This window comes from Caretta caretta, chromosome 21, assembly GCF_965140235.1.
Source record: "Caretta caretta isolate rCarCar2 chromosome 21, rCarCar1.hap1, whole genome shotgun sequence".
NCBI classification, from domain to species: Eukaryota; Metazoa; Chordata; order Testudines; family Cheloniidae; genus Caretta; species Caretta caretta.
The window spans coordinates 11,602,120-11,629,395 of NC_134226.1; the positions used below are offsets into that span (position 1 = coordinate 11,602,120).

Sequence of the window (27,276 nt, forward strand, 5' to 3'; positions counted from 1 at the left end):
GGATCCACCTACTGCTTTAACTACAGCCACAGGGGCCTATTTGAATGGGGGGGGGGCGGGGGGGAGGGGGAGGCAGGAGGCATGGCAGATCAGGGGTCACGTGACTTTTTCACCCCTTGCTATTTTAACTTTGGGTTTGTGTCCCCTTCCCCCCCCCCCCCCCCGCCCCATCTCACAAGCTAAGAAACAGCTTTGAGTCTGATTCCTTTCTAAACTTCCCTGAGCCTCCCTAAGGAGTCTTGAGTTCAAGGCTCCTTGGAGATTGTGTGGCTTTCTCCTAACCTCTGCACCCCCACCCCCCCGTTTTATTACCGTGCCCTTGTGTAGTTTATGTAAAATGGGTTTGTTCTGGTAGAGAGAAATCTCCCCCTGACTATGCAATACCCACCTCCCGGGCCTAGAATCCCCATCTGCTGGTCGTGATACTGCAATGGGAGCATATTAGGGCTCCTCCCTTGTCACCCCCAACCCCCTCAAGTTCTTTCCGATTGTGCTTTGTGTGCTCAGAAGCTAGACAGACAGACACTAGCTTGACTGGGTGTCTGTTGTATGTGACTTTCTCCCTGGCTTTCATTATTCCCACTGGGAATAAGCAATCATGGGATGTTACAGGTTCCCTAGTTAGCTGGGGCAGTGAAAAGCATGATAAAATACCAGCGTTGCAGAAGTAAGCTGTTGGTGTGGCACACATCTCCCCTATCCAGGCAAGGAAGTAGAAGAGAGGACCGGTTTCGGTGTTGAACTGAGCCAGGTAAAACTTCCTCAAAGCCTGAACCCACATTGCAGTTCTTGGAGAGAGTAACTTACGCTGGAAAGAAACTGGAAGATGTGGGGGAGTAACTGGATTATATTTGCTGAAAATCTTTGTAATCCTAAACCCATGGTCCTATCAGCCAGCACCATTCTTTGTGCTTTAAAGGGATTTGTGTGTTAGGAGTTCATTCTGAATTTCATTCATTCATTAGGATTTCATTCATTTTGTCCTACTGCCTTGGGACCATCTATATAAAGCATCTTTGGAGATGGAGACAATTGTCATCAGCTTGCTGGGTATTAAGGCTGCAAATGAACTTTCAGTGCGCGGTGGAAGATTCCAGTTCTGAAAGAAATGGAGAAGCTTGCTACTTTTCTCGATTTTAATTAAAGCGGACTTTGGCATCTTTTGCATGGCACTTCAAACCTTGTGCCTGACCCTTTCAAACTTGAGTGCCTAAAGTTAAGCATCTAAATCTGTATCTAGGTACCTAAATAAAAGTGACCTGAGTTTTCAGAGATGCCGAGCACCTGCACTGGGGCTCATGGCTGCTTAGCACCTCTGAAAATCAGGTGACTTATTTGGGTGTCCTACAGAAAATTGGTCTGTGATTCTGTAAAGCTGGCTGGAGAGGCAACTGAAAGGGGAGTGGTTGTTGTGCTTAGGGACCTTGGTTGGGATGGGGGCCCTGCTGTGTTAGGTGCTGTACAAACATAGAAGATGACCGTTCCTGCTCCAAAAAATTTACCCCAAGTTTTCTGTTGCTCAAATAAGTGAGAAGCCTATGGATTTTACCCCTTCCCTTGGGAGGTTGTTCCACGGAAGGGGTAAAAGATCTCACCATTGGGAAGCTTCCCTGGTGTTCTGCCTACCTCTGGGCATCAGGGGCCCCTGTTGGCTCTTAAGATTAGGCCCTGTATAATCAAACCCACATACTGAATGTCAGTCATCGGAGCAGGGCAGGCGCTGGGCCGTGTGGAGGCAGCTCTTGAAGTGTCATCATGTTTGTTTGTTAAGCCGCTTGTAACGAACACGCTTAAATATTTTCATGAAGCAACCTCTTCCTTAATGGGTTCACTACTGTGGCTTCGACTTGGTGCTGGGGAATGCGTCACGCTGACGGCCCTCTGGCCATGGGACAGGTATGGTATAGGCAGCAAGCTGCCCCCACGAGCCCATGACCTCGGGTTTTTGTGGTGCCATTTCTAGAGACGAAAAGGGACTTCAGCATCTTGATGGTTAGTTAGCCACCTAAGCTATGGTATTTGTGTTGTGGACACAATCCCCTGGGAACTATGTAATCCGAGTCTGTCTTCATCCTCATCACACCCCTGTTTGAGGCAGGGCGGTGCTATTATCCCTGTTGTACAGGTGGGGAACTGAGGCACAAAGACACTAAGGGCATGTATACACTGCGGTAAAACACCCAGGCCTGGTCCGTGTCGGCTAACTTGGGCTCAGGCTGCAGGGCTGTGAAACTGAAGTGTAGACATTTGGGTTGGAGTCTGAGCTTGGGACCCCACAACGAAGGAGTGTCCCAGGCCTCAGGCTCCAGCCTGAGTCAGCTGACATGGGCCAGCCGCGGGTGTTTCGTTGCAGTGTAGACATATACCCTAAGAGGGACTTGCCCAAGGTCCCAAAGGGAGTCTGTGGTGGAGCAGGGAATTAAACCAGGGTCTCCTGAGTCCCAGGGTAGCATCCCAACCAGTAGGCCAACCTTCTCTATCACTAGCCTGAGCCTCACCAGTTCATTTTATAGAGACCACCAAGCAGCCAGCAGATCACTCTGTCACTCCCAGCTAGCAGCCTGGAGGCAAGTCCCCACTAACCACACAGCCATGTAGAAGTCTGTTTTTTCTATGTTGTGCTCTGCGCGCCAATCATTCAAAACGTTTCACAGCTCTCACTCTGTCTTTGTGCCCCTGCTCCCCTCCACTTCCTTCACTTCATATTGATTGCTTCTCTGTTAACAGCTGCTTTCCTACTTACCGCGTTCGCTTTCCTTTGGGTGCTGTTTGGCTTTACTTTCAACCAGTGAAATTGCGGAGGTTCTTAAGTGCGTACTCCTTTCCAGTAAGAAATTAATCCCTATTTTTATCTCCTTCGTTAATTGTTTAGAATGCAGGGAAATGATGACCAGAAAATACAGGAGTATAAATAATACTGTGGAATTTCCACTGATCAGCTTAAAAAGCTCTTGGCTTTCGCTGATGGGCTAGAATAATACCATAATAGTATTACATAGACAGAGAATGCCTCTAGGAGTGCTAGCTGGATCTCAAAGCACTCTTCGGGGGTGGGGTCAGGAACATTGTCCCCATTTTACAGGTTGGGGACATGAGGCATAGAGAAGGGAAGTGACTTCCCAAGGTCACACAGCAGGTTATCGGCAGCGCGGGGCCTAGAACCAGGTTGTCTTAGCACTAAGCACATTACTGGGAGTAATTTACAACTTCCCCATAGGTTCCACCTCTAGGCTGGCAGTTCATGTCCAGCCCCCACTGATAATGACCAAAATTATTCTCAGCTCATCAGTGGCCTTTATGAAAATGGTTTCATGGGTCTCAGGAGCCAGGTCCATATTACAAAAGCTGCCATTGCAACTGGCATTAATTGGCGGGCGAGAGACCAAGATCAGTATGGGCTGTGAAGACTGATCTTTCTTCAAACCCAAAGAGATTGTGTCCCTCCCAGATGTGAAGTCCTGTAGGGAAGCAATGTGGGTTGAAGCTTGTAATATCATTCTCTCTACGTTTCCTGTGCTGTGGTTAAATAGTAGACTTCAGGCTTGTCAGTCCAACCCCTTTCACTATCATAACATTCACCCCCAAAAAAACCTTCAGGAATTTAGCTTGGCCTGTGTTGCTCTAGGCAAAACTGGCCCACTTAAAGCAATGGGTGAAGACGATGCTGTCCCTGATTCGGAGTCTAAGTAATGCCTAGCCAGAGCAGCCAGCCATCAGTGATGTGCAATATTATTTTACAGACTGCCAAAAGGTGTGAATTACTGCACGCCTAAAACACATCTGGAAGAATGTGGCAGTGTTGTTCCAGTGGCAATGTACTGTGAAGATGACGACGCTAAAGGGAACGACGTAGACGTTCGGTTTAAAATAAGTCCTCTGTGCTTGCCCTCCCAGATGGATCCCAGAGACAAAAGGTAGCTAAGCAGAGGCTGAACAATGTGCTTGTGTGTGGGTTCCATTTGCTTCTCCTACACAGACCTTTCCTCCCAGCCCCCCACCAGATGTTCCAGGCAACAGGATTTTCCTGAAGCTTGTGCATTCATTTATAGATAGATTGTGGGGGAGGGGTGTGTGTGTGTGTGTGTGTGTATACACACACATAATCTGTGTGTAGAGAGAGATAGGTATTAAAAAAAATTCCGCTCCTTGCACACAAACTACGGTGAATAGTTTTCCCTCCGCATGCGCCACATCCTAGCCGGCGGGTGTGCCAACAATAACACCACATGTGAATGGCCCCTCAGTATTCTTGAGGAGGCACTGAAAGGAGGGGTCTGCACTTGTTTAAGACCATACACTACTCTGCCTCTCTGCACGGCTCCACCGTAAAGGAAAACGGGATAGTTATGCTTACCAGGAGCCTGGAATGTACCTTCCCCAGACGCTTGAAATGTATCGGTGCATAGTGCTAAATCCCCGGGTAGAGAGAGAGTTCAGACTTTGCAATCAAAGCACTCCTGCCTTCAGCATCTTGCAATTTCTAGATCAGGGGAACTCTCCCTGAACAGGGACTGCAGGGTCCGGAACTCCTGCCTGGGACTTGTGCTCCAAGTGCTGGCTCTCTACGTGATTCAGGCATAGAGCTTGATGTGCATTTGCAGTCATCCTCTAGTTGGTCTTGTGATCTTTCACCATCATCTTGGGCTTCCTCTGTCTCACAGATCTTTCTCCTTCCACGCGAGCTGTGACCTGCCCCGTGCTGCGAGCTCTCATACAAATCAAAGGAGCTGGATGCAACCCACGTGCACCTGCAGTGGAAGAAGGGCAGTGTGCGTGCACATGTGCACGTCTCCCAGGAATGTGGGATGCAATGAGCTTGAGGATGGGACTGTCTTGTTTCCTTACTCCAAATGAATAATATGCCCAAGGCAATGATGGCATGGACCACGTACAGCGTGGCAGCATCAGGGCAAGCTTGCTTCTACTGCCCTGCCAGTGTGTCTAATTCTGCTCTGGGAGGGTCACCGCTATAGGGGTGGGGAGGTTCAGGCTCAATGGTCTGTCCAGTCCTTGGCTTCTCTGCCAAGGCTCTTGGCAAGGGGGGCTGATTAGTGCCAATTCCAGTGGTGGGCTTTTGTGGTATGGCCCCCTCTCACCTAGGACCTGGGCCAATATCCACCAACTCACTTCCCACAAGCCACCCCACTGCCAGCGGATGGCAGCCCGCTTTCAGGGCTTGTCTGTGCGCAGGAGTAGCACTGGTTTAACTTAAATGGGTTTAAAAAACCCAGTGTAGTTCAAGTGATGCGAAGCCGCCTGGGGACGCTCATTAATGGATGTAAATGGTTCTGTGGTTTAACTTACGCGTGTAAAGTTACTCATTCAGGCCAACTTGAGGTAAGGTTTCGATTGACTTGGGAGAGTCCGCATCCTGAGTCGCACCGATGTAACAAAATCGGTTTGAAAATTACACCTTCGCTAAAGCTGTGCAGCTTTGCATGTAGACCAGGCCTCTGTGGGTGTGGCACTGAGCCTCAGAAGGTGGGTCAATTGACTCGGAGTGTAGCCGCCTGGGCTCTGAGACCCTGCCCCCTTGTTGGGTCTCGGAGCCCGAGTTCCAGCCCCGCGGCCCAAGTCGGTTGACCCAGGCTAGCCATGGCCCTTGCGTGGGTCTTTGATCGCAATGTAGACGCACCCTGTCAATGTTGACATGGGCTGGAGAATGAATACGTTTGGGATACGGCGCCGATGTCCTGAAACGTCAGGGCTCGAGTCGGTTTTGACTTTGAGTTCTAGGACTTGACAAGAGGTGGGGAGTGGTGTTTGTGCACAGCCTAGCCAAGGGGACTAAGTACCCAAACCTTAGCTAATGGGCTGGCGGTGGAAGAGGTACCTGACTCTGAGGTTTCTCTGTACGAATGACGCACGACTTACACTTTGTATAACTCTGTGACCATGAGGTTTTTTTTATCAACTGTATTGTGTGGCTAGAGCACATCTTAGCCCTTGCCCCAGTGTGTCTTGGGGAGGAGATGGGGGCGTCAGAGGGAAGGGAGGGCATGGGGAGGCGAGGAGCTAGTTTGCTAATCCTCCCAAAGGAAGGCTGGGATTAAGACACTAGCTGGACTGTACAGCAGATTTTGTCGCTGTTAGACTTTGTGGTGGAGCGCGGCTCGGCAGCTGCATGGAGCAATAGGAAAATATTTAAATGACTGATTTTTGGCAGAGCAAGGGGGGCCAGTTACAACATAAATGAATAAAAAGAAACATGCAGCAATAGCAATGATGTAACTTCTCGCAGCATGACTGAAACCAGTGTGATCCCAGAGGCCCACAGGAGGCTGTCGCCCTAGCGAGTAGCCAGTAGAGAGACCTGCGGCTTCTTGCTAGCCACTGGGTTCAGTGCTATTGCATTGAGCCTTTGTCTGGCGGTGTCTGTCGCATGGGGCACTAAATTTGTTTCCCTGTCACTCTCCTAGTAACATCATTAAAGCTTTCGGCTTGGTGGGTGTGGCAGGATCAGACCTAATGAGTGGAATGTAATATGTTCAGACAGGCCTTGTGGTTTAGTGGACAGGGCATGGGATTCCCAGCCCTGCCACTAGCTCCCTGTGTGACTGTGGGCAAGTCACTGCATTTCTCTGTGCCTCAGTTTCGCTGTCTGTTAAATGTGGTTCATGATCCTGGCCTTCCCTTGTGAAGTGCTTTGAGAGCCTTGGAAGGAATGTGCAATATAATCCGGAGTAGTGGTGGCCTCTTGTATGCCTTCCTATTCTCCCTGGCCTCATCTGTGTTTGCGCTTGCCTGTAAATATAAATGAACTAGGCAGTAGCTCCGGTGTAATTCATCCATCGTGGCTGCTGTCTCAGTCCCCGGTTTCAGCAGTGTTGTTCTGGAAGGACCCAACGTGATGATATGCCCAGCTTCTGCCCCGCAGCTTTGGATAGGATTCTGCAGAAACGTGGATTGCTCTGGCCTACTCTGGTGCCTGATTCAGGCAGTCGTGCAGACCAACAAATGTATAATTAGGCTGAAGGACTCTGGTTTACTTTCTCCTTTCTTCCTTCACCCTCATCACACGAATCATTCTTCCAACTGAAGGTGGTTAGCTACAGCTCCTGAGCCACCGACTCTGGTAGCTCCCTTGTGACATCAGACCCTCCGACCCCAAGTTATAGTGGGACATCTCCCTAGCATTCCTAGTACCTGCAGATCTGCAAAGGGAGGAATGGGGCCAGGTTCTTGGGCTCCCGTCTCCTCTGCTGTGTTGCTGTGTGTTTCCTCTGGGACAGCATGCAGTCTGGAGCCATGTGGCCATTGGGCTCTATCTGGGGACTGAACTAGAAGACTTTCTGTGGATTTTAGAGTGGAGAAAATCAGTGCTTTCTGAATGAACTACATGAACATGGACCGTTTGTACTGGAAGCTCGTAATTATCCGGGTCTGGAGAGAGAAGCGTCTTTCTAAGGAGGAAGTCGGTGTCTTGGCCATAGCAATAACCTGCCAAAGGTCCCTGGCCCGGCTTCCTTTTTTGGATAGGTAGGAAAGCCAGAGTGGGACGAGCAGGGTTGTAGTCAGTCTCTCTCCTTCTCGGCTGCTGTGTGATAGGAGCTCAGCACAAAAGCTGCTGTTCTGCTGATGGCCGCTGATGTTTCCCATCTTTCCCACAGGCTAGCAGGAACAACCCGGGAGGGGTCCATCTCCGGACAGACGCGGATGATGCCAGAGCTATGACAGGGGCTGCAGTCTTGGCACTGAGGGGTGATCAGTTATGGAACAGCTACAGAAGGAAGTACTTGAGGTCAAGAAGGAGGAAAAGGAAGAGGCAGTGATAGCAGCAGGTGACACCTCAGACCCAAGTGGAGGACCAGATAGTTCGCTGCCTTCTAGCAGCTATACAGGTAAGTGGGAGGGGCGCAGCTGGGCATCAAGCAGCTGTATCCAATGAACAATGGGTGCTGGCTTCACAGGGTGAAAACCATTTTTCCCAGGGAAAATGCCTGCATTAAGGAACACATCATGCAGGGGGGCCAGAGTGGCACAGCCCTGTCAGGAGTACGTTCCCCAGCTCCAGGCTTTTGGCCGAGAGTGCTCGAACAAGAGGCTGAAAATGACCAGATGTTTGTATAACTAGGAATAGAATTTCCAGCTTAAAGTGAGAGGAATCTTGCCCTGTGCCACAACTTGTCTTGAGATAGGAAGGAATTTTCTGCCCCCTGGACAGTGATGTGAATGAAGGGCTGCAGAAAGCTTGCCTCCCTTTGAAGCAGCAGCTGTTGGCTCCTGCCAAATGTGCCGGGCACTGGTCTGTTCCTGTGTGCTGAGCTGCACAGGGACTTACGTGTGAATGGAGTCTGGCTTGTTTTAATCTTTTTTTCTGAACTGATTCATTGGCAGCCAAGCTCCTGGAAGGCTTAATCATTTCACTAAAAAGAAGGTGATTCGCTCTGCTTGGCCATTTGCTGAGAGTCAGAAGACAAAAATTAAAGGAACGCTCAAGTAATTTTAGGCCCAGAATTTAGTGCCTGGGTTTCAGTGGGGGGAGGGAAAGCTCGCTGTGAAGCAAGTATTTTATTATTGCTTAAATCTCTCTCCTGCCATCCTGAGGAGCCCAGCACAACAGCATCGGGCTAATGCCTAAGAACTGGGAATATGGAATTTACCCATTGGGTTTCATTTTCCAGCCTGAATCCAAATGCCAAAAGGAAGAAAACCTAAATGATTGAAATTGTTACATATGAAAACTGTTGTTTCCCATCAATAACGTGCAGAAGCCAGTAGCCTGACCATAGAGAGCTTCTGTCATGGGATCTGATGACCTGGAGAGGAGAGGAGAGGAGATCTTCTCTGTTCAGTCACTCTTCTGTAGGACTGTTAAATGCTCATGTGCATTCTCCACCAGCCTAGAAACGCTTTTTTCGTTTCCTCTTTGTATCCCTTTAGACCTCTCCCAGAGCTCTTCTCCATCCCTGTCAGACCAACTCCAGATGGGCTGCGAGGAGACATCTGCTGCAAGTCTGAATGTGGAATGCAGGGTCTGTGGGGATATAGCATCAGGATTTCATTACGGAGTGCATGCATGCGAGGGCTGCAAGGTACGGAGTGCATGCGATAGACCCTGTCCATTGCGAAGGCAACAGAGCGAGGCTTTGCGCCCTTCTGTGTCTCCCCTGGAGAACTAAAACTGAAACCCACTGAGTTCCTAATAGCCTGGGCTTCTGATCTTGCCCTTAACTCTGTGGGGCTGTGGTGTTAATGGATCATGATTGTGGGGGAGTGGAAGGACAGACAGTAACAGAAAGGGCAGAGGCTCTGCCTTGGGAGAGGCAAGAGCTGCCTTGGGTCCTACATTGTGCAGGAGTTGAGCAGCAACGTAGCTCTGCTCTTGTCCCCTCATTGCGCTTCATATAGCAAAACTCCGGGACCACTGGGCTCACTTTTAAAGCGGCTCCTTGGCTGATCTCTGCCGCAGGCCAGCAGTGGACATGTGTTCTTTTCGCCCTGTGAGCATGCGGCCCTTGCTTGACTGTGGCTATAAAATTCCTTCCCCCACAGCAGATGCCGGAGGGGCTGCGTTAGCCAGCGCCTGGGTGCTGCCAAACATTCCTTAGGGCTAGCAAATGCTGGAGTCGACAGGGAGGGAGTTGGGAAGTTAGAACTTGTTTTGTTCGTCTCTCCCTCCTGGCCACGTGTGGTATTGCAACCACCTGGTTTCTCGACTTGTGTACAAAACATCAAGGCCTTCCCTGGCCCTCGGCAATGCCTTCTGCGTCGTCCCCCTTGTGACAGAGGCTCTTTTTGTTCCAAGAGGACTGAGTGGAAAGTGATCTCTTCGTTTGGCAGCTTCTCTGCTTGCTGCCGGTACCTCCTCTCCACCCGGAGTGAACCTTTAAGAGGGTCAGAGCGGCACGAAGCCCGGAGCACCGCAGGCAGCCTTTTGCAGGCGTCAGCTGATGCTGTTCTGAGGCACTGTTAGTAATGCTGCTTTCTCTCTCCCGACTCCCTCTGCAACACCCCCCCCCCTTCCCCCGCAGGGTTTCTTCCGTCGGACGATCCGCATGAAGCTGGAGTACGAGAAGTGTGACCGGAACTGTAAAATCCAGAGGAAGAACCGCAACAAGTGCCAATATTGTCGCTTCCAGAAATGCCTCTCGCTGGGCATGTCGCACAACGGTGAGGGGCGCGGGTGGCGATTGTGCGTGTGGTGCGCACCGAAAGGATCGAGGGCACCCAACTGAGACACCGCATAGGGGCCAGGTTTCAAGAGGCCAGGTGCCTAGCAGGTTCTGACAGTTGGTGCCGCTTTAAAATGTCTCGAGCTGAGCTCTCAACATCACTAGTCCCTTGTGCAAACAGAAATTGTCCTGCCTGGCCAGACCTCGGTCAGGTCTGCAGTGCAGACAGAGGCAGTCTCATTCCTGAATGAAGCCAAGCAGCTACAGAGGTCCCTTCAAATGACAACAGAGCAAAAGGGCATCCAGAGGAAAAAATAGCAAACAGCATTTTACCTTCCTGTAGCTCCTTTCACCTCCAAAGCTGTGTATGCCCAGTCCAGCCTCTTCTGGGGGGGAGCAGCAGCTGTGTGCACAGAATGCTCCACGGGGGGGCGGGAAGGGGGAATAGGGGAAACTTTAGGGGGCGGACACCAGAGCAAATCCCCTGCTCTCTTAAAAAGTTCCCTGGGACTCAAAGGTTTGCCTCAGGGATGCTGAATGTTCTGGGAAGGGGCCTGGGTGGGTGTAAGTGCTTTTCTACCATATTTCTGTTCTGGTCCTGAGAGGGGCTGGAGGCCAGCTCAGGCCTGGGAGCAAATCAGAGCAGCTTCAAGGTTGCCCCAACCACACCCCTAGCATGCCCACCATATCCGAGGGGGCCAGGAGTGGGGGGCAAAGAGCTGTCTCTGCCCCCTTTACACCACTCAGGGGTTCTCCTGTGCACAGGGACTCTTCACATCTCTGGAGCAGCGCAAAGGGAATGGTGCAGAGGCCAGGATGTGGCTCAGAGTTGACTCAGAGCAGAGAGGACCCACGCAGTACGCGACTCACTTTATCCTAAGGGCTGAATTGTCTCTGGATTCAGCCCTGTAGCTCTGGCCGTCTAGCTAGTTCCAAACCCAGTGCTTGGCCTCAACTTTCCCCTTGGTCTCATTCGTCTGGAGCAGCACGGGCTGTGGTCCGAGTGCCAATCCCTTGCAGTATTGACTACTGAGCCAAGCAACTACCTGTCATTGCTGTCTGTTCCTGGAACGTGTAGCGTGCATAGGAACGGGCAGTTTTATCCAAAACACAGTAGTTTAAAGCCCAACAATCCTCCTATTGAACGAAGAGCAGTGCCTGTCCGAGGAGCAGGTCTCTGTCTCTTGAGAGCCCAAATTACCGCAGTGGAGAGCTCGCACTGTAGATCTAAACAGAGTCTTCATTGGAACATGAGGTTATAATGACCTCACATTGATGCACTAGGCAGTGTGTAGCCTGGAGGAGCTCTGCACCATGGTGCCTTGATGATTCTGTCACACCGAAGGCTTTAAACAAGAGGTTCCCATGGGAGCCAGGGTCCCGTACGCGCAGGGTGCTTACTGTCAGGAGCTGGTGTCATTGATGCCAGTGCAGATGTGTGTGTCCCTAGCCCCTTGCGGTTTCTCCCAGGACTTGTTGATCATGCCCACTTTGTTACGTAACAGCCATTCGTTTTGGCCGCATGCCAGAAGCAGAGAAGAGGAAGCTGGTAGCGGGCCTGACGGCGAGCGAGATCAGCTGCCAGAACCCGCAGGTGGCTGACCTGAAAGCTTTCTCCAAGCACATCTACGACGCCTACCTGAAAAACTTCAACATGACCAAAAATAAGGCAAGAGGCATCCTCACTGGGAAGACCGGCAGCACCCCGGTGAGTGCTCCTCGCAGGTGGGCAAACCAGAGGGCTAATAACAGCGCTAAAAGCACTGGCCTTTATTTCCAAGGCAGGGCAGGACAGGGCATGTTGCTAGGGAAAGAACAGGTCAAAGACTATTTAAGTTACAAGTATTCAAGTCAGCAGGGTCTGAACTTCACACTGCGGTACTTTGAAGCAATCTCAGAACTATTAGCGATGGTCTTTGAACTCATGAAGGATGGGTGAGGACTGGAGATGGGCAAACATAGTATCTATCATTACAAAGGGGAACAAAGAGGACCCTGGAAACTATAGAGCAGTCAGCCTAACTTTGATACTTGGAACAAATTATGAAAGAATCAGTTTGTAAGTACCTAGAGGTTAATAGGGTTCTAAGTAATAGCCAGCAGAGATTTGTCAAGAACAAATCATGCCAAAGCAACTCACTTCCTTCTTTGACAGGGTTCTTGGCCTAGTAGATGGGGGAAATTTGTAGACATGATATCTTGATTTTTAGTAAGGCTTTTGATGCAGCCCCATGTCACCTTCTAATAAGGAAACAAGAGAAACGTGGTCTAGATCAGTGGTTCTCCACCAGGGGTACGCAGAGGTCTTCCAGAGGGTATGTCAACTCATTTAGATATTTGCCTAGTTTTACAACAGGCTACATGAAAAGCACTAGCGAAGTCAGTACAGACTAAAATTTCATACAGACAATGTTCCTACAGACAAAATTCAGACAATTTTCATACAGACAATATACTGCTTTATATACTATATCAGGGTTTCTCAACCTGGGGTTGTAATTTGTTTTATAATTATATGGTTAAAAATGAGAAAGGAAGCAATTTTTCAGTACTAGTGGCTGTGACACTTTTCTGTATTTTTATGTCTGATTTTGTAAGCTGGTAGGTTTTAAGTGAGGTGAAACTTGGGGGTCCGCAAGACAAATCAGCCTCCTGAAAGGAGCACAGGAGTCTGGAAAGGTTGAGAGCCACTGGTCTAGATGAAATTACTATCGGGGGTACACACCTGGTTGAAAGACTGTACTCAGAGTAGTTATCAATGGTTTGTTGACAAAGTGGGGTGACTTACTTAGACTGATAAGTTTCAGAGTAGCAGCCGTGTTAGTCTGTATTCGCAAAAAGAGCAGGAGGACTTGTGGCACCTTAGAGACTAACCAATTTATCTGAGCATAAGCTTTCGTGAGCTACAGCTCACTTCATCGGATGGATACTGTGGAAAATACAGAAGATGGTTTTTATACACACAGACCATGAAAAAATGGGTGTTTATCACTACAAAAGGTTTTCTCTCCCCCCACCCCACTCTCCTGCTGGTAATAGCTTATGTAAAGTGATCACTCTCCTTACAATGTGTATGATTGGAAATGGCCCACCTTGATTATCATACACATTGTAAGGAGAGTGATCACTTTACATAAGCTATTACCAGCAGGAGGGTGGGGTGGGGAGAGAGAAAACCTTTTGTAGTGATAAACACCCATTTTTTCATGGTCTGTGTGTATAAAAACATCTTCTGTATTTTCCACAGTATCCATCCGATGAAGTGAGCTGTAGCTCACGAAAGCTTATGCTCAGATAAATTGGTTAGTCTCTAAGGTGCCACAAGTACTCCTTTTCTTTAGACTCATAAGTCTTCAGATATATTAAGGGCTGTTATAAAGAGGATGGGGTTCAGTTGTTCTCTGTCCACTGAAGGTAGGACAAGCAGTAATCTGCAGCAGTGGAATTTTAGGTGTTATAGTAGGAAAAACTCGCTAACAATAAGGGTAGTTAAGCTCTGGAACAGGCTTCCAAGGGAGGTGGGGAATCTCTGTCACTGGAGGTTTTAAGAACTGGTTAACCAGAGGTAAATTAATAGCACTGACTATCAAATCCATTCACGCTAGTGATTTCCAGCACGTCCATTGCTGGCAATTTTCAGACTCCTGGTGCCATGGAGTTAATGATTTGCATATGCCCAAAAGGAATGTCTTTCTGAAATAGACTAACTGTCAGGAATGGTCTAGCTGTACTTGGCCCTGCCTCAGCACAGGGGACTGGACTAGGTGACCTCTCAAGGTCCCTTCCAGTCCCACGTTTCTACGATCCTATCAAGTATTTGACATTGTTGATGCATTTCTTCGTTACTTTTTCTTTTGGGGGGGTGGGGTGAGGATAGGGGGTTGTATTGGGGAAATGTCTTTCTAGATAGATTTTCCCCAGCCTTAGAAGTGCTTTGCCATTCAGAGATGGAGTTATAACCCTGCACCAACACTCTCCACTACCTGTTGTCATGAACTGCAGCAGTTCCATTTAAAACCAGCTGGGGAGTTCACCCACTTCTCCTCCTCCTTTCCCTGCTGACTTGATTCATGTACAGCACCATGCTCCCACCATTCAAGGTTCCTGATGCTCTGCAAAGGTTTGCCTGGAGTCGCGGAGATGATCAGCATCTCCAACAACCAGGGCTAAAAGTAGCTTGGAGGAGTGATAGTTGTCCTCCGCTTCCTGACGTGCTGCAGCCCTCCTCTCGCTGTTCCCGTTCAATGGGCTTCTGGCTGCGGCAGCCCCGTGCAACATAAAACGCTGACGTGCCGGGTGGAAGCTTGCCACAGCAGTCGACCGACATGCTATTACTGTCTCTGATCTGGTGACTGTCTGGTGAGCTTTACTGTGAATGGAGGCCTTGGTGCTTCCAGGCTTCCTATGACCTGCTAATAGCACACAACCTTGGTTGCTCTGCAGTGCTTGCTGCTGGATCTCCAGGGCACAGCTGCAGGCTTCTTGCAGTTGGGAGGCCCGGAGCTGCAGCTGCCATTACTTGCAAGGGAAGGCTGGGGACACATGGGGTTTTGAATGATCTTCCACACCAGGGCCAGGTAAAAGCACAATCGCTCTGTACGGCCAGCAGCTCGAGTCCCCATTGCAGAGATCCTGACCGTTTGCTTCTCTTCCATGCAGCCGTTCGTGATCCATGACATGGACACCCTGTGGCAGGCAGAAAAGGGGCTGGTCTGGAAGCAGCTTGTCAACGGGATCCCCCCATACAAGGAGATCGGGGTCCACGTCTTCTACCGCTGCCAGTGCACCACGGTGGAGACAGTGCGGGAGCTCACCGAGTTCGCCAAGAGCATTCCCAGCTTCCTCGGCCTCTACCTGAACGACCAGGTGACGCTGCTGAAGTACGGGGTCCATGAAGCCATCTTCGCCATGCTGGCCTCCATCATGAACAAGGACGGGCTCCTGGTGGCCAACGGGAACGGGTTCGTCACACGCGAATTCCTGCGCAGCCTGCGCAAGCCCTTCAGCGAGATCATGGAGCCCAAGTTCGAGTTTGCCGTGAAGTTCAACGCCCTGGAGCTGGACGACAGCGACCTGTCTCTCTTCGTGGCTGCCATTATCCTGTGTGGGGGTGAGCTGGGGCCCATCGACCACGCACCCGTTAAAAAGGCCAGGGATGGGGCTTGGGTTGGGGGGAGTGGGTCTGAGGTCGTTCCTGCTGGGAACAGGAGGGGTGCACCACAGAGTGGATTAACGGGGGGGAAGAATAACGTACAGCTGAAACTGAAGCCTTCCAGTGACTCCCAAGATCTGTGTTCCCTGGCACCGCTGTGCGGTTGGGCCATGACCAACGCAGGCAGACAGACCGGGAAGGTGGGGGTGGAGCTCCCATCCCCAAAATGCCCAGTGAAGGGAGTTGCCTGAACACAAGGCTAGGGACCACGAACTTCTGATTCACTGTATGACCCTAACCCTAAGCAGCTGTCTGTTTCCCTCTGGGTAGCACTCAACAGGGGAGTGGTGTAGGTAGCGCTCTGAGTCACGTTAATCCTCTCCCTGCAGACCGCCCTGGCCTGATGGACGTGAAGCGGGTGGAGGGGATACAGGACAACATCCTCCAGGCCCTGGAGTTCCACTTGCAGGCCAACCACCCGGACGCTCAGTACCTCTTCCCCAAGCTGCTCCAGAAGATGGCTGACCTGCGGCAGCTGGTGACCGAGCATGCACAGCTGGTGCAGAAGATTAAAAAGACAGAGACGGAGACCTCATTGCACCCGCTCCTGCAGGAAATCTACAAGGACATGTACTGAGGAGCTTTAAAGCCATGGATCCTGAGCAAAACACTTTGAATGGTGACTGAGAAGCCTCCCCTTTTCCCCCAACCAACGTCTTCCATTTCTTCTACTTGGAACTATTTTCTAGATGATCTCTGCATCTGGTACCTAGGCCTACCTGCCACGAGACTTCATGGCTACTGCGTGCTAAGCCCGGGCTTCCGTTAACACACACTTATGAACCTCAAAGGCAAAACATAAGCGAGGCTTCTGTTTCCGCAGCCCAGCTGTCACGCCGCTCCCTTCTGCCTTCCAAGCGACCCGCGTGTTTACGTGCATTGCAGAGGTGAGATTACGGCACCAGCATTGTAACAAGGGTATGGTCTGATGTAATGAGACCATTCCATACCTCGATTATCCGGCAGATCCAGGAGCAGCACTTACATCACGTCTCCGTTGTGCATTGGTTTTGTATTGCACTCGGAAGACTCTTAGGCCAGAGCTGTAAAGCCTAGAACATTGGAACAAAAGGAAGTGTCTCGCATCCATCCATCGAGAGAGAATCTCCCAGAGAAAGGCCAGACTGTTTGATGAAGGGTACTGATGCTTCATCCGGGGAGAGACCTTTGGTTAGTCCCCTGAATTCACAAGACAGGCATGCCTTCCTCGGGAGATGTGCATTCTCCTCTGCCTTGTGAATCACTCCTGTGGGTTGTAACATGGAATCCTGTACCTGACCCCCTGCTGGGTCTGAGCTGGTCCTTCGTAGCCCTAGATTTCAAAGGGGAAGGCTGCTTTTCCTGTCTCTCCTATATTGGCTTAGAAAATGGAGTAGGGGGGATGGTGGCGGTGGGCGTTAACTCTTTAAGAACCAACTTAGTCTTCAGAGCAGATGCTAAAACTGCAGTTGCTCCCAATCTTTGATCCAGGGTGTCCAGAGGAGACTTGAAGTGTCAGAATGACTCAAGTTTCTGCTGATCTAGGAGGATGAAGGGTCGGCTGTGCTGTGAAGGGGACAGTCGTGAGCAGAGCCGGGTGAGGCAAGGGTGTCACAGAAAACCAGTAATAGTAATTTCTCTGTCTTGCTGTTTCCTTTCCCACCCCGTTGATCTTCCTACTGTAGCCTGTGGCATAGCCAGAGGAGGCCTCTCAATGTAAGGCCAACAATGGTGCCTTCCCCATCAACACAGACACTGTAGTACACTGGTGTCCTCCAATCCCTGGGGTCCCGCCTCTTTCTGCTGTGGCTGGTCGCATCTGTGCGGTTGGTGTCAGCAATGGCCGGAGCCATCACTAAGCTACGTTGTAGCATCTCTCCCCCGAACTATCCCAGCATGGGTTGCTGGGGTGACCTGGAAGCAAGTGTGACCTGTGACTGACTTATTTCGGGGGCTTAAGTCATCAGACTGAGGCCATCCAAACTGGCCCAGCTGAGGGGCTGCTTTGGTAATTTGCCAAGAGCCCAAGACCCACCACTGCAGATCCCACTATGCAACACTCCAGCTTGGTCAGAGCAGCTGTTGAAGGATGGGTAAGTGGCCTTTGGCCTCCAGGTCATGCGCTCAGATCCAGCCCCAGCCTGTAGTGAGTGGGAAATCCAAAGGCTCTTGAGTGGCCTGTGTGCAATGAGCTGGTGGTTCTCAATCCAGTTCCTGCACTGCTACCATCCTTGGCACTAATCGGCACTTTCATTGGCAGTCTCGGCAGGGATGCCACAGCGTGAGTGGGCTGAGGAGACAGAGTTCGCCTAGTGGGGCGAAGGGCGTGACCCCTCCCTGCTCAGAACTGGACATGTGAGAGGAGCACGCCGGGGGAAGCTTGCCCAGCCGCCACCTGGGCTGCCCCGGCTCTGTGGACAGGCCTTCAGTCTCTGGGGCAGCCTAGACCCTAGCCAGCAGTAAATTCACTTTGACTCTAGGTTCAGGTGCTGGTGTCGTGTGTGAAGCTTTCCACTTGCACCAATCTGCTGAGATGGGATGGGCGCGCGCAGGGGCGGATCTAGCTTTGCAGGCGAGACCTTTTGAGGGCATAGGGCGGGTGGGTCGTGAGGAGACCCTTTGCTTGCCAAGTGGTCTGCAGAATGAAACTGCTGGGGAGCCCCTGGCATAGGGCAAAATGTAGCACCCTGCAGCTGTGCCGTTCACTGAGCTCCAGCGGGGCTGGTGGGGGCTGTGAGGCCCGTTCGCTTTCCAAAGTAAAGGGCTGATGGGGAATGGGAAAGGCCTTCGTGAATGCACAGCTCGAAGCATGACTCCTGCTCTGCAGATCAGAGTGCCCCCAGCTGATCCCATAGAAGAGGTTAGAGTAGCATGGGGAGCAGTCCTGCAGCAGCCAGGCCCATGCACACGATGTGTGCCCTGTTGGAGCTCTTCCATGTCAGATTTCTAGGAGAGCGGCAGGCACTGATGCTGCAGTGTGAGGGAAACCTGCTGCTGGAGAGTGACGAGCACTGGTCTGAGATGCCTGAACTCCCGGGTCCTAATCCCAGCCCTGCCACTACCTTTTCTGTGGCCTTAGGCAAGTCAAACTATCCTGCCTCAGTTTCCCCATCTGTAAAATGGGACTAATAGTTTAATCTCCCTTGCAGGGGGGCTGTGAAGGTTAACTAGTTAGTGTTTGTAAAAAGCATTGAAGCTGTAAAGTGTGATATAAATACCAAGTATTATTTATTTTGGGGGCTGGGAAGCAAAAACACTGCATTTATCATGGTGACAAATGGGGGTTTATGATGGGGTAGAGAGAGAAGCCTGTTCGAAGAGGCCAGGCCAGGCACGAAGCAGCTGGACCCAATCTACTGCCACCTAGCAGTTCTCTATTCATTGATGCCATTTTGGCAGCTGCAAGTACCAATTTAGCTTTCAGGCTTCGTGGTCTGATCCAAGGGCTGGGCACCCTAATGAACCTAGAGCGATCTCATGTCATGACTTCCTCGCAGCTTGTGGTACTGTCTGCCTCTCCGAAATGGAAGTCCCATGTTCTCTCACTTTGTATCCCCAGCGACTCGAGGCTGAGTCGGGTTTTCTGGCTGGGACCACAGCAGTTGACCCAAGGTCCCGTCTGCATGCAGCACTTACGCTCCGCCTGTGGCTTTTGGAGTCTGTCTAGTCTTAACCTGGGACAGTTGGACCAAAGCCACCTGAGATCCAGCTCAGGACCAGTAGAGGGGAGGACGGAAGGAGGAACGCCACCTGCCCAGGAGCGGGGGAGGAGGTTGTGCTGCTGTTTGGAGCTCCCAGGTGACCGTGGCGCTGCGGTGATATTAACGCAGCACCGCTGCAGGGCCTAGTCCCATGATCGCTCTGAGATGAGCAGGTGGCTGTCTGCTTACACTGTGCTACCCAATGTGAGAGCCACTGGCTGGCACAGTTCCTAAGGTTTTGGCGCTGGGAGTTTACCTCGATGCTCTTCTCCAGCTTTCTCTGTGTATTGGGGGCAGAGGGAGGCCTGGACATGCAGTTCTCTTCTGAGAAGTGGCAGGCCAGATGGCAGCCTGGAGCTCCATCTTTGTGTCTCACAGATCCCAGAGCAAATGGGCTCAGCTTGACAAGTGGAAAAAAGTTTTCCCTGCAGCCTCAGCCTGGGATCTGAGAGCTCAGCTGGGCTCTCTTCTGCTCCTGCATCCTGCCTGGTAATAAAGGTTCTGTAACAAATCTGCTGACGCACAAGGCAGAACAGACTCCAGCTCCCTGCACAGCTAATGGGGTGTGTGCGTCTCTGTCTCTAAGGTAAGCAAAGGGACCTCTAGAGACACGCATGGAGTAGGTCCCTGGAATAAGGCAGTGCTGTTTTTGCGCACGCTTCAGAGAAGACCTGGTGGCTGTGAAAGGACTGGGCAGGGCACATCTGGTGTCCTGAGCAGGCTTGCTAAAGGACCTGGATTACACTCCTTCCCCGCCCCCTTGGGGTAACGGGTTACCCTGGTGCAATAATGTCTTACTGAAGCAGAGGAATAATCTGTTTCCCTTCCATAACTGCTTAGCAATCCCACCTCTTCTGTCCTCCCTAGTAAGCACTCATATCAGAGGTTGGGGCTGGTACAGACCCCGACGTGTCATCTGCACCAAAACTGCAGCCCTATTCCACCCTTATGCTCCTTGTCTTACACACACTCTCTCACTCCTGGGACGTTACCCCTCCTAGGTATGGTTTATGGCTGCACACACTAGTACTAAGCAATGTACATTTAATGGAAGGAGGGTTGTGTAGTGCAGCAGTTCCCAAACTTAGCTGGTTCCCTTAGCACCACCCGTAAAAATCACTGTGAAGTGAACCAATAGTCCATCAAGCTCCCAATCTGCTGTTTGGAAACCCCTGGTCTAGTGGCTAGTGCAGGAGGATGCTCTGAGTTGAGACCTTTGTGGCCTGTTCCCAGCTCTTTGCCAGCTTGCTGGGCTCCTTTGGCAAGTCATACCTCCCCTCTTGCTGCAGTTTCCCCACCTGTCTCATGAGGCTAGTCCTTTTCCTTCCCTACTTCACAGAAAGAAAAGGAGTACTTGTGGCACCTTAGAGACTAACCAATTTATTTGAGCATGAGCTTTCGTGAGCTAAAGCTCATGCTCAAATAAATTGGTTAGTCTCTAAGGTACCACAAGTACTCCTTTTCTTTTTGCGAATACAGACTAACACGGCTGTTCCTCTGAAACCTACTTCACAGAGGCGTTGTAAGGCTGGATTGAATTCCCGTTTGTAAAGCACTTTGAAGTCCTCTTGTGAAAGGAGCCAGAGAAGTGTGAATGACGGACTGATGGGTTTGTGATTGGTACCTTTCCAAAGTGTCTGTACTGACCCTCCAGTCCCCTGCTCTGGAGTGCCCCGAGGCTGTGAATGGAGAGGCTGCTGTGACTCCCCGCCAGCCCTCGCCCCCAGAGATGCTGGGCTCTCGTTCTCTTCATCACTTGAGGAACTTTTGCTCGTTGTCAATGTTGTAACAAGCCTCAAACTGAAATGTATATTTTTGCTAGAAGTACAAACCTCCAAGTGTTTTTAATATAAACGGCGTCACAGACTGACTTACCTTGAAATAAATCTGACCTAAATATTTAAGAAACTTTTAGCGCATTGCCATGCTTTCTTCAGCACTTTGTAGTGTCTCCCAGCCCTGCCTGTGGGCAAAGTTTCAACAGCTCTTTCATTAGATGAGTCACTGGGAGTTACCGTTTTTTGGCGGAGCTTTGTGAGGGTCCCTCTTAGAGCCGGATCCTGCCATTTGCAATGCACAGAGGGGTCCTTGCACCCACATTAATGGGACTCTGCGCAGGGGCAGGAGTCCATCCACGCAAAGCTTGTCGCAGGATTCGGGCCTTGGGTGCCAATCATGTGAACGCTTACTCACTCAAGTAACTTTACTCCCACGGCTAGTCCCATTTATTTCAATAGGACTGTTTGCATGTATAAAATTAGGCAGCTGGCTTGAGTGTGTGTTTCATAGAAGATTAAGGTTGGAAGAGACCTCAGGATATTCTAGTCCAACCTCTGCTCAAAGCAGGACCACCACCTAAATCATCTCAGCCAGGCCTTTGTCAAGCTGGGCCTTAAAAACCTCTAAGGATGGAGATTCCACCACCTCCCTAGGCAACCCATTCCAGTGCTTCACCACCCTCCTAGTGAAATAGTGTTTCCTAATATCCAACCTAGACCTCCCCCACTGCAACGTGAGACCATGGCTCCTTGTTCTGTCATCTGCCACCACTGAGAACAGCTGAGCTGCATCCCCTTTGGACCCGCCCTTCAGGTAGTTGAAGGCTGCAGTCAGATCCCCCCTCATTCTTCTATTCTGCAGACTAAATAAGCCCAGTTCCCTCAGCCTGTCTTCTGGAGGAGCAGGGATATGATTTATCTTACCGTAGCATGTAGGAGTCCAAGTCATGGACCAGGACCCCATTGTGCTAGGAGCTGTACAGAATTACTTCGTAATCAATTTTTTCAAGCCACTGTTGCATTGAAACAGACTCAGCCAGTCCCTTGGTAGCTGTGGGGCCATCTGTGCTGGACAGTTGTGCTAAGGGCAGTGCTTAGGAAAACAGGCCACCTGTCTAGTGGGATACAGAATATGTGCCAAAGAACGGTGTGCAAATAATATCCATCTTCCCCCTGGGGAAGTTGAGCAGGAGCAAATCTGCTGTGTTGGTGTAAATTGTGCCGACAGCGGTTTCCTGTACTACTCTCTCGTTCTTCCAACCGTGCACAAATACAGGGTTGTGATGCTCCATTTTGTGTTGGATTTTGATGGTTTAGTGACTGGCTATTTTGTGGAATTTTTTTAAAAGCATATTTTTAGAAGAGGCCTGGGAGTATCCCCACACAGGCCACCAGCGGCATTCCCTGCAAGACCTGTGCCAATCTAATACAACCTTAAATCGTCTTGTCGATGTAGCACCTCTGTCTGTTTGGTTCACAGGCTCCTTGAAGAAGAGCGTTCCTGAGCAAAGGGAAAATTCTCTGCTGTGTTTTCTCCCCACAGGCAGAAACCTCACGTGAGCAAAGGTCCATCAGATTTCAAAAATATTTTTAGGGCAAGAATTCTTTCTATTCTGCACATACGAGAGGCCCTTAAATTCTCTCTGCTGGAGTCCCAAACACTCCCCTTACCACAGACCCAGTCCTCCTCACTGAAATGAATAGCAAAACTCCTGTTGACGTCAGGGCCGGGTCAGGCCCCCACAGCATCTAAACCAGTGGTTCTCAAACTTTTTTTACTGGTGACCCCTTTCACATAGCAAGCCTTTGAGTGCAACGCCCCCCCCTTATAAATTTAAAACACTCTTTTATATATTTAGCACTATTGTAAATGTTGGAGGCAAAGCGGGGCTGGGGTGGAGGCTGACAGCTCACGACCCCCCCCATGTAAAAACCTCCCAACCCCCTGAGGGGTCCCGACCCCCAGTTTGAGAACCCCTGATCTAAACCCACCAGGTATTTTGTCACACTTTTTCATAAGTGCCCTAAGCACCTGAGCCTGTGCTGAGTGCTCCAGTCTCCCATGGAGGTAATGGGAACGGAGGGTACACAGCAGCCTGCAGAACTGGGCCCTTAACCATGCAGCTGGAAGAGCACCTGGGGAAATGCCCATTCAAACAAAGCATGCTAAGTACCAGAGCTGTTGTAATAAACAAACAAGAGCGGCTGCGTGTGTCTCTTCTGAATGGAATGGGAGCTGCTCTGCTGCGTTACATGCCCCTACACGGCTCCTGTCAGAGATTCTTTGTTACAGCAAAAAGAAAAGGAGTACTTGTGGCACCTTAGAGACTAACCAATTTATTTGAGCATGAGCTTTCGTGAGCTACAGCTCACTTCATCGGATGCATACCGTGGAAACTGCAGCAGACTTTATATACACACAGAGAATATGAAACAATACCTCCTCCCACCCCACTGTCCTGCTGGTAATAGCTTATCTAAAGTGATCATCAGGTGGGCCGTTTCCAGCACAAATCCAGGTTTTCTCACCCTCCACCCCCCCCCCCCACAAATTCACTCTCCTGCTGGTGCTAGCCCATCCAAAGTGACAACTCTTTACATAATCAAGTCGGGCTATTTCCTGCACAAATCCAGGTTTTCTCACATCCCCCCCACCCCCATACACACACAAACTCACTCTCCTGCTGGTAATAGCTCATCCAAACTGACCACTCTCCAAGTTTAAATCCAAGTTAAACCAGAACATCTGGGGGCGGGGGGTAGGAAAAAACAAGAGGAAACAGGCTACCTTGCATAATGACTTAGCCACTCCCAATCTCTATTTAAGCCTAAATTAATAGTATCCAATTTGCAAATGAATTCCAATTCAGCAGTTTCTCGCTGGAGTCTGGATTTGAAGTTTTTTTGTTTTAAGATAGCGACCTTCATGTCTGTGATTGCGTGACCAGAGAGATTGAAGTGTTCTCCGACTGGTTTATGAATGTTATAATTCTTGACATCTGATTTGTGTCCATTTATTCTTTTACGTAGAGACTGTCCAGTTTGACCAATGTACATGGCAGAGGGGCATTGCTGGCACATGATGGCATATATCACATTGGTGGATGTGCAGGTGAACGAGCCTCTGATAGTGTGGCTGATGTTATTAGGCCCTGTGATGGTGTCCCCTGAATAGATATGTGGGCACAATTGGCAACGGGCTTTGTTGCAAAGATAAGTTCCTGGGTTAGTGGTTCTGTTGTGTGGTATGTGGTTGTTGATGAGTACATACCACACAACAGAACCACTAACCCAGGAACTTATCCTTGCAACAAAGCCCGTTGGTGAGTACTCACCAACAACCACATACCACACAACAGAACCACTAACCCAGGAACTTATCCTTGCAACAAAGCCCGTTGTCAATTGTGCCCACATATCTATTCAGGGGACACCATCACAGGGCCTAATAACATCAGCCACACTATCAGAGGCTTGTTCACCTGCACATCCACCAATGTGATATATGCCATCATGTGCCAGCAATGCCCCTCTGCCATGTACATTGGTCAAACTGGACAGTCTCTACGTAAAAGAATAAATGGACACAAATCAGATGTCAAGAATTATAACATTCATAAACCAGTCGGAGAACACTTCAATCTCTCTGGTCACGCAATCACAGACATGAAGGTCGCTATCTTAAAACAAAAAAACTTCAAATCCAGACTCCAGCGAGAAACTGCTGAATTGGAATTCATTTGCAAATTGGATACTATTAATTTAGGCTTAAATAGAGACTGGGAGTGGCTAAGTCATTATGCAAGGTAGCCTGTTTCCTCTTGTTTTTTCCTACCCCCCGCCCCCAGATGTTCTGGTTTAACTTGGATTTAAACTTGGAGAGTGGTCAGTTTGGATGAGCTATTACCAGCAGGAGAGTGAGTTTGTGTGTGTATGGGGGTGGGGGGGATGTGAGAAAACCTGGATTTGTGCAGGAAATAGCCCGACTTGATTATGTAAAGAGTTGTCACTTTGGATGGGCTAGCACCAGCAGGAGAGTGAATTTGTGGGGGGGGGTGGGGTGGAGGGTGAGAAAACCTGGATTTGTGCTGGAAATGGCCCACCTGATGATCACTTTAGATAAGCTGTTACCAGCAGGACAGTGGGGTGGGAGGAGATATTGTTTCATATTCTCTGTGTGTATATAAAGTCTGCTGCAGTTTCCACGGTATGCATCCGATGAAGTGAGCTGTAGCTCACGAAAGCTCATGCTCAAATAAATTGGTTAGTCTCTAAGGTGCCACAAGTACTCCTTTTCTTTTTGCGAATACAGACTAACACGGCTGTTACTCTGAAACCTGCCATTTGTTACAGCAGTTACTGGAGGCCTCTCCTTTGGAGCAAGAAGATCTGCGTTCGGTGTGCGTCTCTGATCCGTATGTACAGTGATGGCTAGGAAGGCCAAGGGCACCATGGGCTTGTTACTGTGCTACGTAAACTTCTTAGTTTAAGAGCATTGGGAAAAACCCTCCAACTTTTCACATTTGCTTTTCCACTCAGCCCAACCAGACCCATTGCTAATTGTGAGCTGTGCCAGTGACCTGCTCCTTACGCTACCTCCGGCATGAGGTTTTTAGCCAAAGGTGGGGAGTGGGGATAGACAACCCCATAAATATTTGGCCAGGGCCCAATCCTGACCCTGTCAAATAATTCCTTGCTCTGGGCTCAGCTCTGCCCCGTGGAAGTTTTTCTGTTGACTAAACTAGGAAGAGGGGCAGGTTTGTTTTTGGAGCAGATCATCTGATTTCACCAAATAGTTTTGTCCTTGAAACCAAGGAGGGAGAGGAATTTGTGCCACAGGCTTGAGCACGACCTATGCAGATATCTGCCTGAGTCTGTAAAGAGCCTGAAACGATAGCTCTGTGTGAACTGCCCCATTCATTCCAGCGGGTGCTAAAGCCAGTGTCAAGGAGGAGTCTGAAGGGCAAAGTTGTTTCACTGCCTATCGGGGCATGTGGGAAAGGGGAGGAAGTGACATACTTTGCTCTAAAAATACAGGTAAGCCTCTAGGGGCTAAAGGGGGCATAATTGGCTTCATTTTCCTGAAGTTGAAGTTTATGTACACCAGTAACAAACCCATGGTGCCCTTGTCCTAAATGAAAGTCAGGGCTTCTCTACAGTGTGAGTTATTGCAGGGTAAGCTAAGGGCTGAAGCTACAGTCCACCAGTTTGCCATCCAGTAGTGTCCCGTGTGCTCACCGCTGCAGCTCGTGAAAGTCCAGCACGTGCCAATCCACGCAGCAAGGTACGGTGCAGCGAGGTGGTGTGCTGTAAATTCACACCAAGCTTGCTGCCCAGTGACTCACCGGGAAGAGGAGCCCTCAGCTTTGAAAAGTTTGGGAAGGGATGTGTCTCCCTTCCACAGTATCCGAGGGGCTTGGGATCTCTGTGGCTGTGGTGGTGGGGTACATGAGCTGCTGCCAAGAGTCTTGTTCCAGCACCACCCCATCTGCAAATTAAAAAAAAAAAAAAAAAAGAGCCCAGGGCTGTATTTTATTTTGGTAAAGGTAACTTTCAATCATTATGTAGCACTTTGCATTTGCAAAAACCTGTACGAATGCCAACTAATTAATCCTCACGACAACCCTGTGCACTGGGGAACTTCTTAGATCCATTATAGAGGGTGGGGAAACCGAGGTAAAAGAGGTGAAGTGACTTGCCCAAAGTCACCCAGTGAGATGAAGTGAGCTGTAGCTCATGAAAGCTTATGCTCAAATAAATTGGTTAGTCTCTAAGGTGCCACAAGTACTCCTTTTCTTTTTGCGAATACAGACTAACACGGCTGTTACTCTAAAAAGTGGCAGGGGAGTTGCACCTCTAGGCTCATTTCACTAGCGCATGCTGCCTCACTGAAGTTTTAGAAACCTGCACAACACTGTCAAAAGACAAGCCTTGGGAGCTTACATGCATGACTTTGCTAGGCACTAAAAATCATGGACTGAATAGAGACACTGGATTTATGGCCTATTGTAACAATCTATAATCCACTAAAAAATAAATTGGTTAGTCTCTAAGGTGCCACGAGTACTCCTTTTCTTTTTGCGAATACAGACTAACACGGCTGTTCCTCTGAAACCTAAAAAACACACATCACTCTTTTCTTTTCTTCCTCCATTCCCCCCACCCCCCATGACTGGAGAGGTGTTAACACTCCGCTCCACTTTAAACCACTCCTTGAAAGGTGCTAACTACTTATGTTAAACAATCTATTTCTCCCAGAGCTGAAGAAGAGCTCAGTGTAAGTTTGAAAGCTTGTCTCTCTCCCCAAAAAGAAAAGGAGTACTTGTAGCACCTTAGAGACTAACCAATTTATTTGAGCATGAGCTTTCGTGAGCTACAGCTCACTTCATCAGATGTATACCGTGGAAACTGCAGCAGACTTTATATACACATCTCTGTATGTATATAAAGTCTGCTGCAGTTTCCACGGTATACATCTGATGAAGTGAGCT

At 49.8% G+C, this 27,276-nt stretch overlaps 1 protein-coding gene across 5 annotated transcripts in view; it reads left to right on the forward strand.

Moving 5' to 3' along the window:
• Nucleotides 1-20,915, forward strand: part of PPARD (peroxisome proliferator activated receptor delta) — a 36,711-nt gene extending 15,796 nt beyond the window's left edge. For 3 of the 5 annotated variants that reach the window (XM_048826514.2, XM_048826515.2, XM_048826517.2), the window contains 6 exons: nt 7,611-7,841; nt 8,884-9,035; nt 9,975-10,113; nt 11,621-11,823; nt 14,775-15,225; nt 15,657-20,915. In XM_048826514.2, coding sequence (XP_048682471.1) covers nt 7,712-7,841; nt 8,884-9,035; nt 9,975-10,113; nt 11,621-11,823; nt 14,775-15,225; nt 15,657-15,904 — 1,323 coding nt within the window. In that variant the 5' untranslated portion in view covers nt 7,611-7,711 and the 3' untranslated portion in view covers nt 15,905-20,915. Of the gene's footprint in view, nt 1-3,740; nt 3,915-7,610; nt 7,842-8,883; nt 9,036-9,974; nt 10,114-11,620; nt 11,824-14,774; nt 15,226-15,656 lie in introns of all 5 variants that reach the window. The other 2 variants (XM_048826512.2, XM_048826513.2) reach the window with 1 other exon arrangement.
• The last annotated feature ends 6,361 nt before the right edge of the window (nt 20,916-27,276 follow it).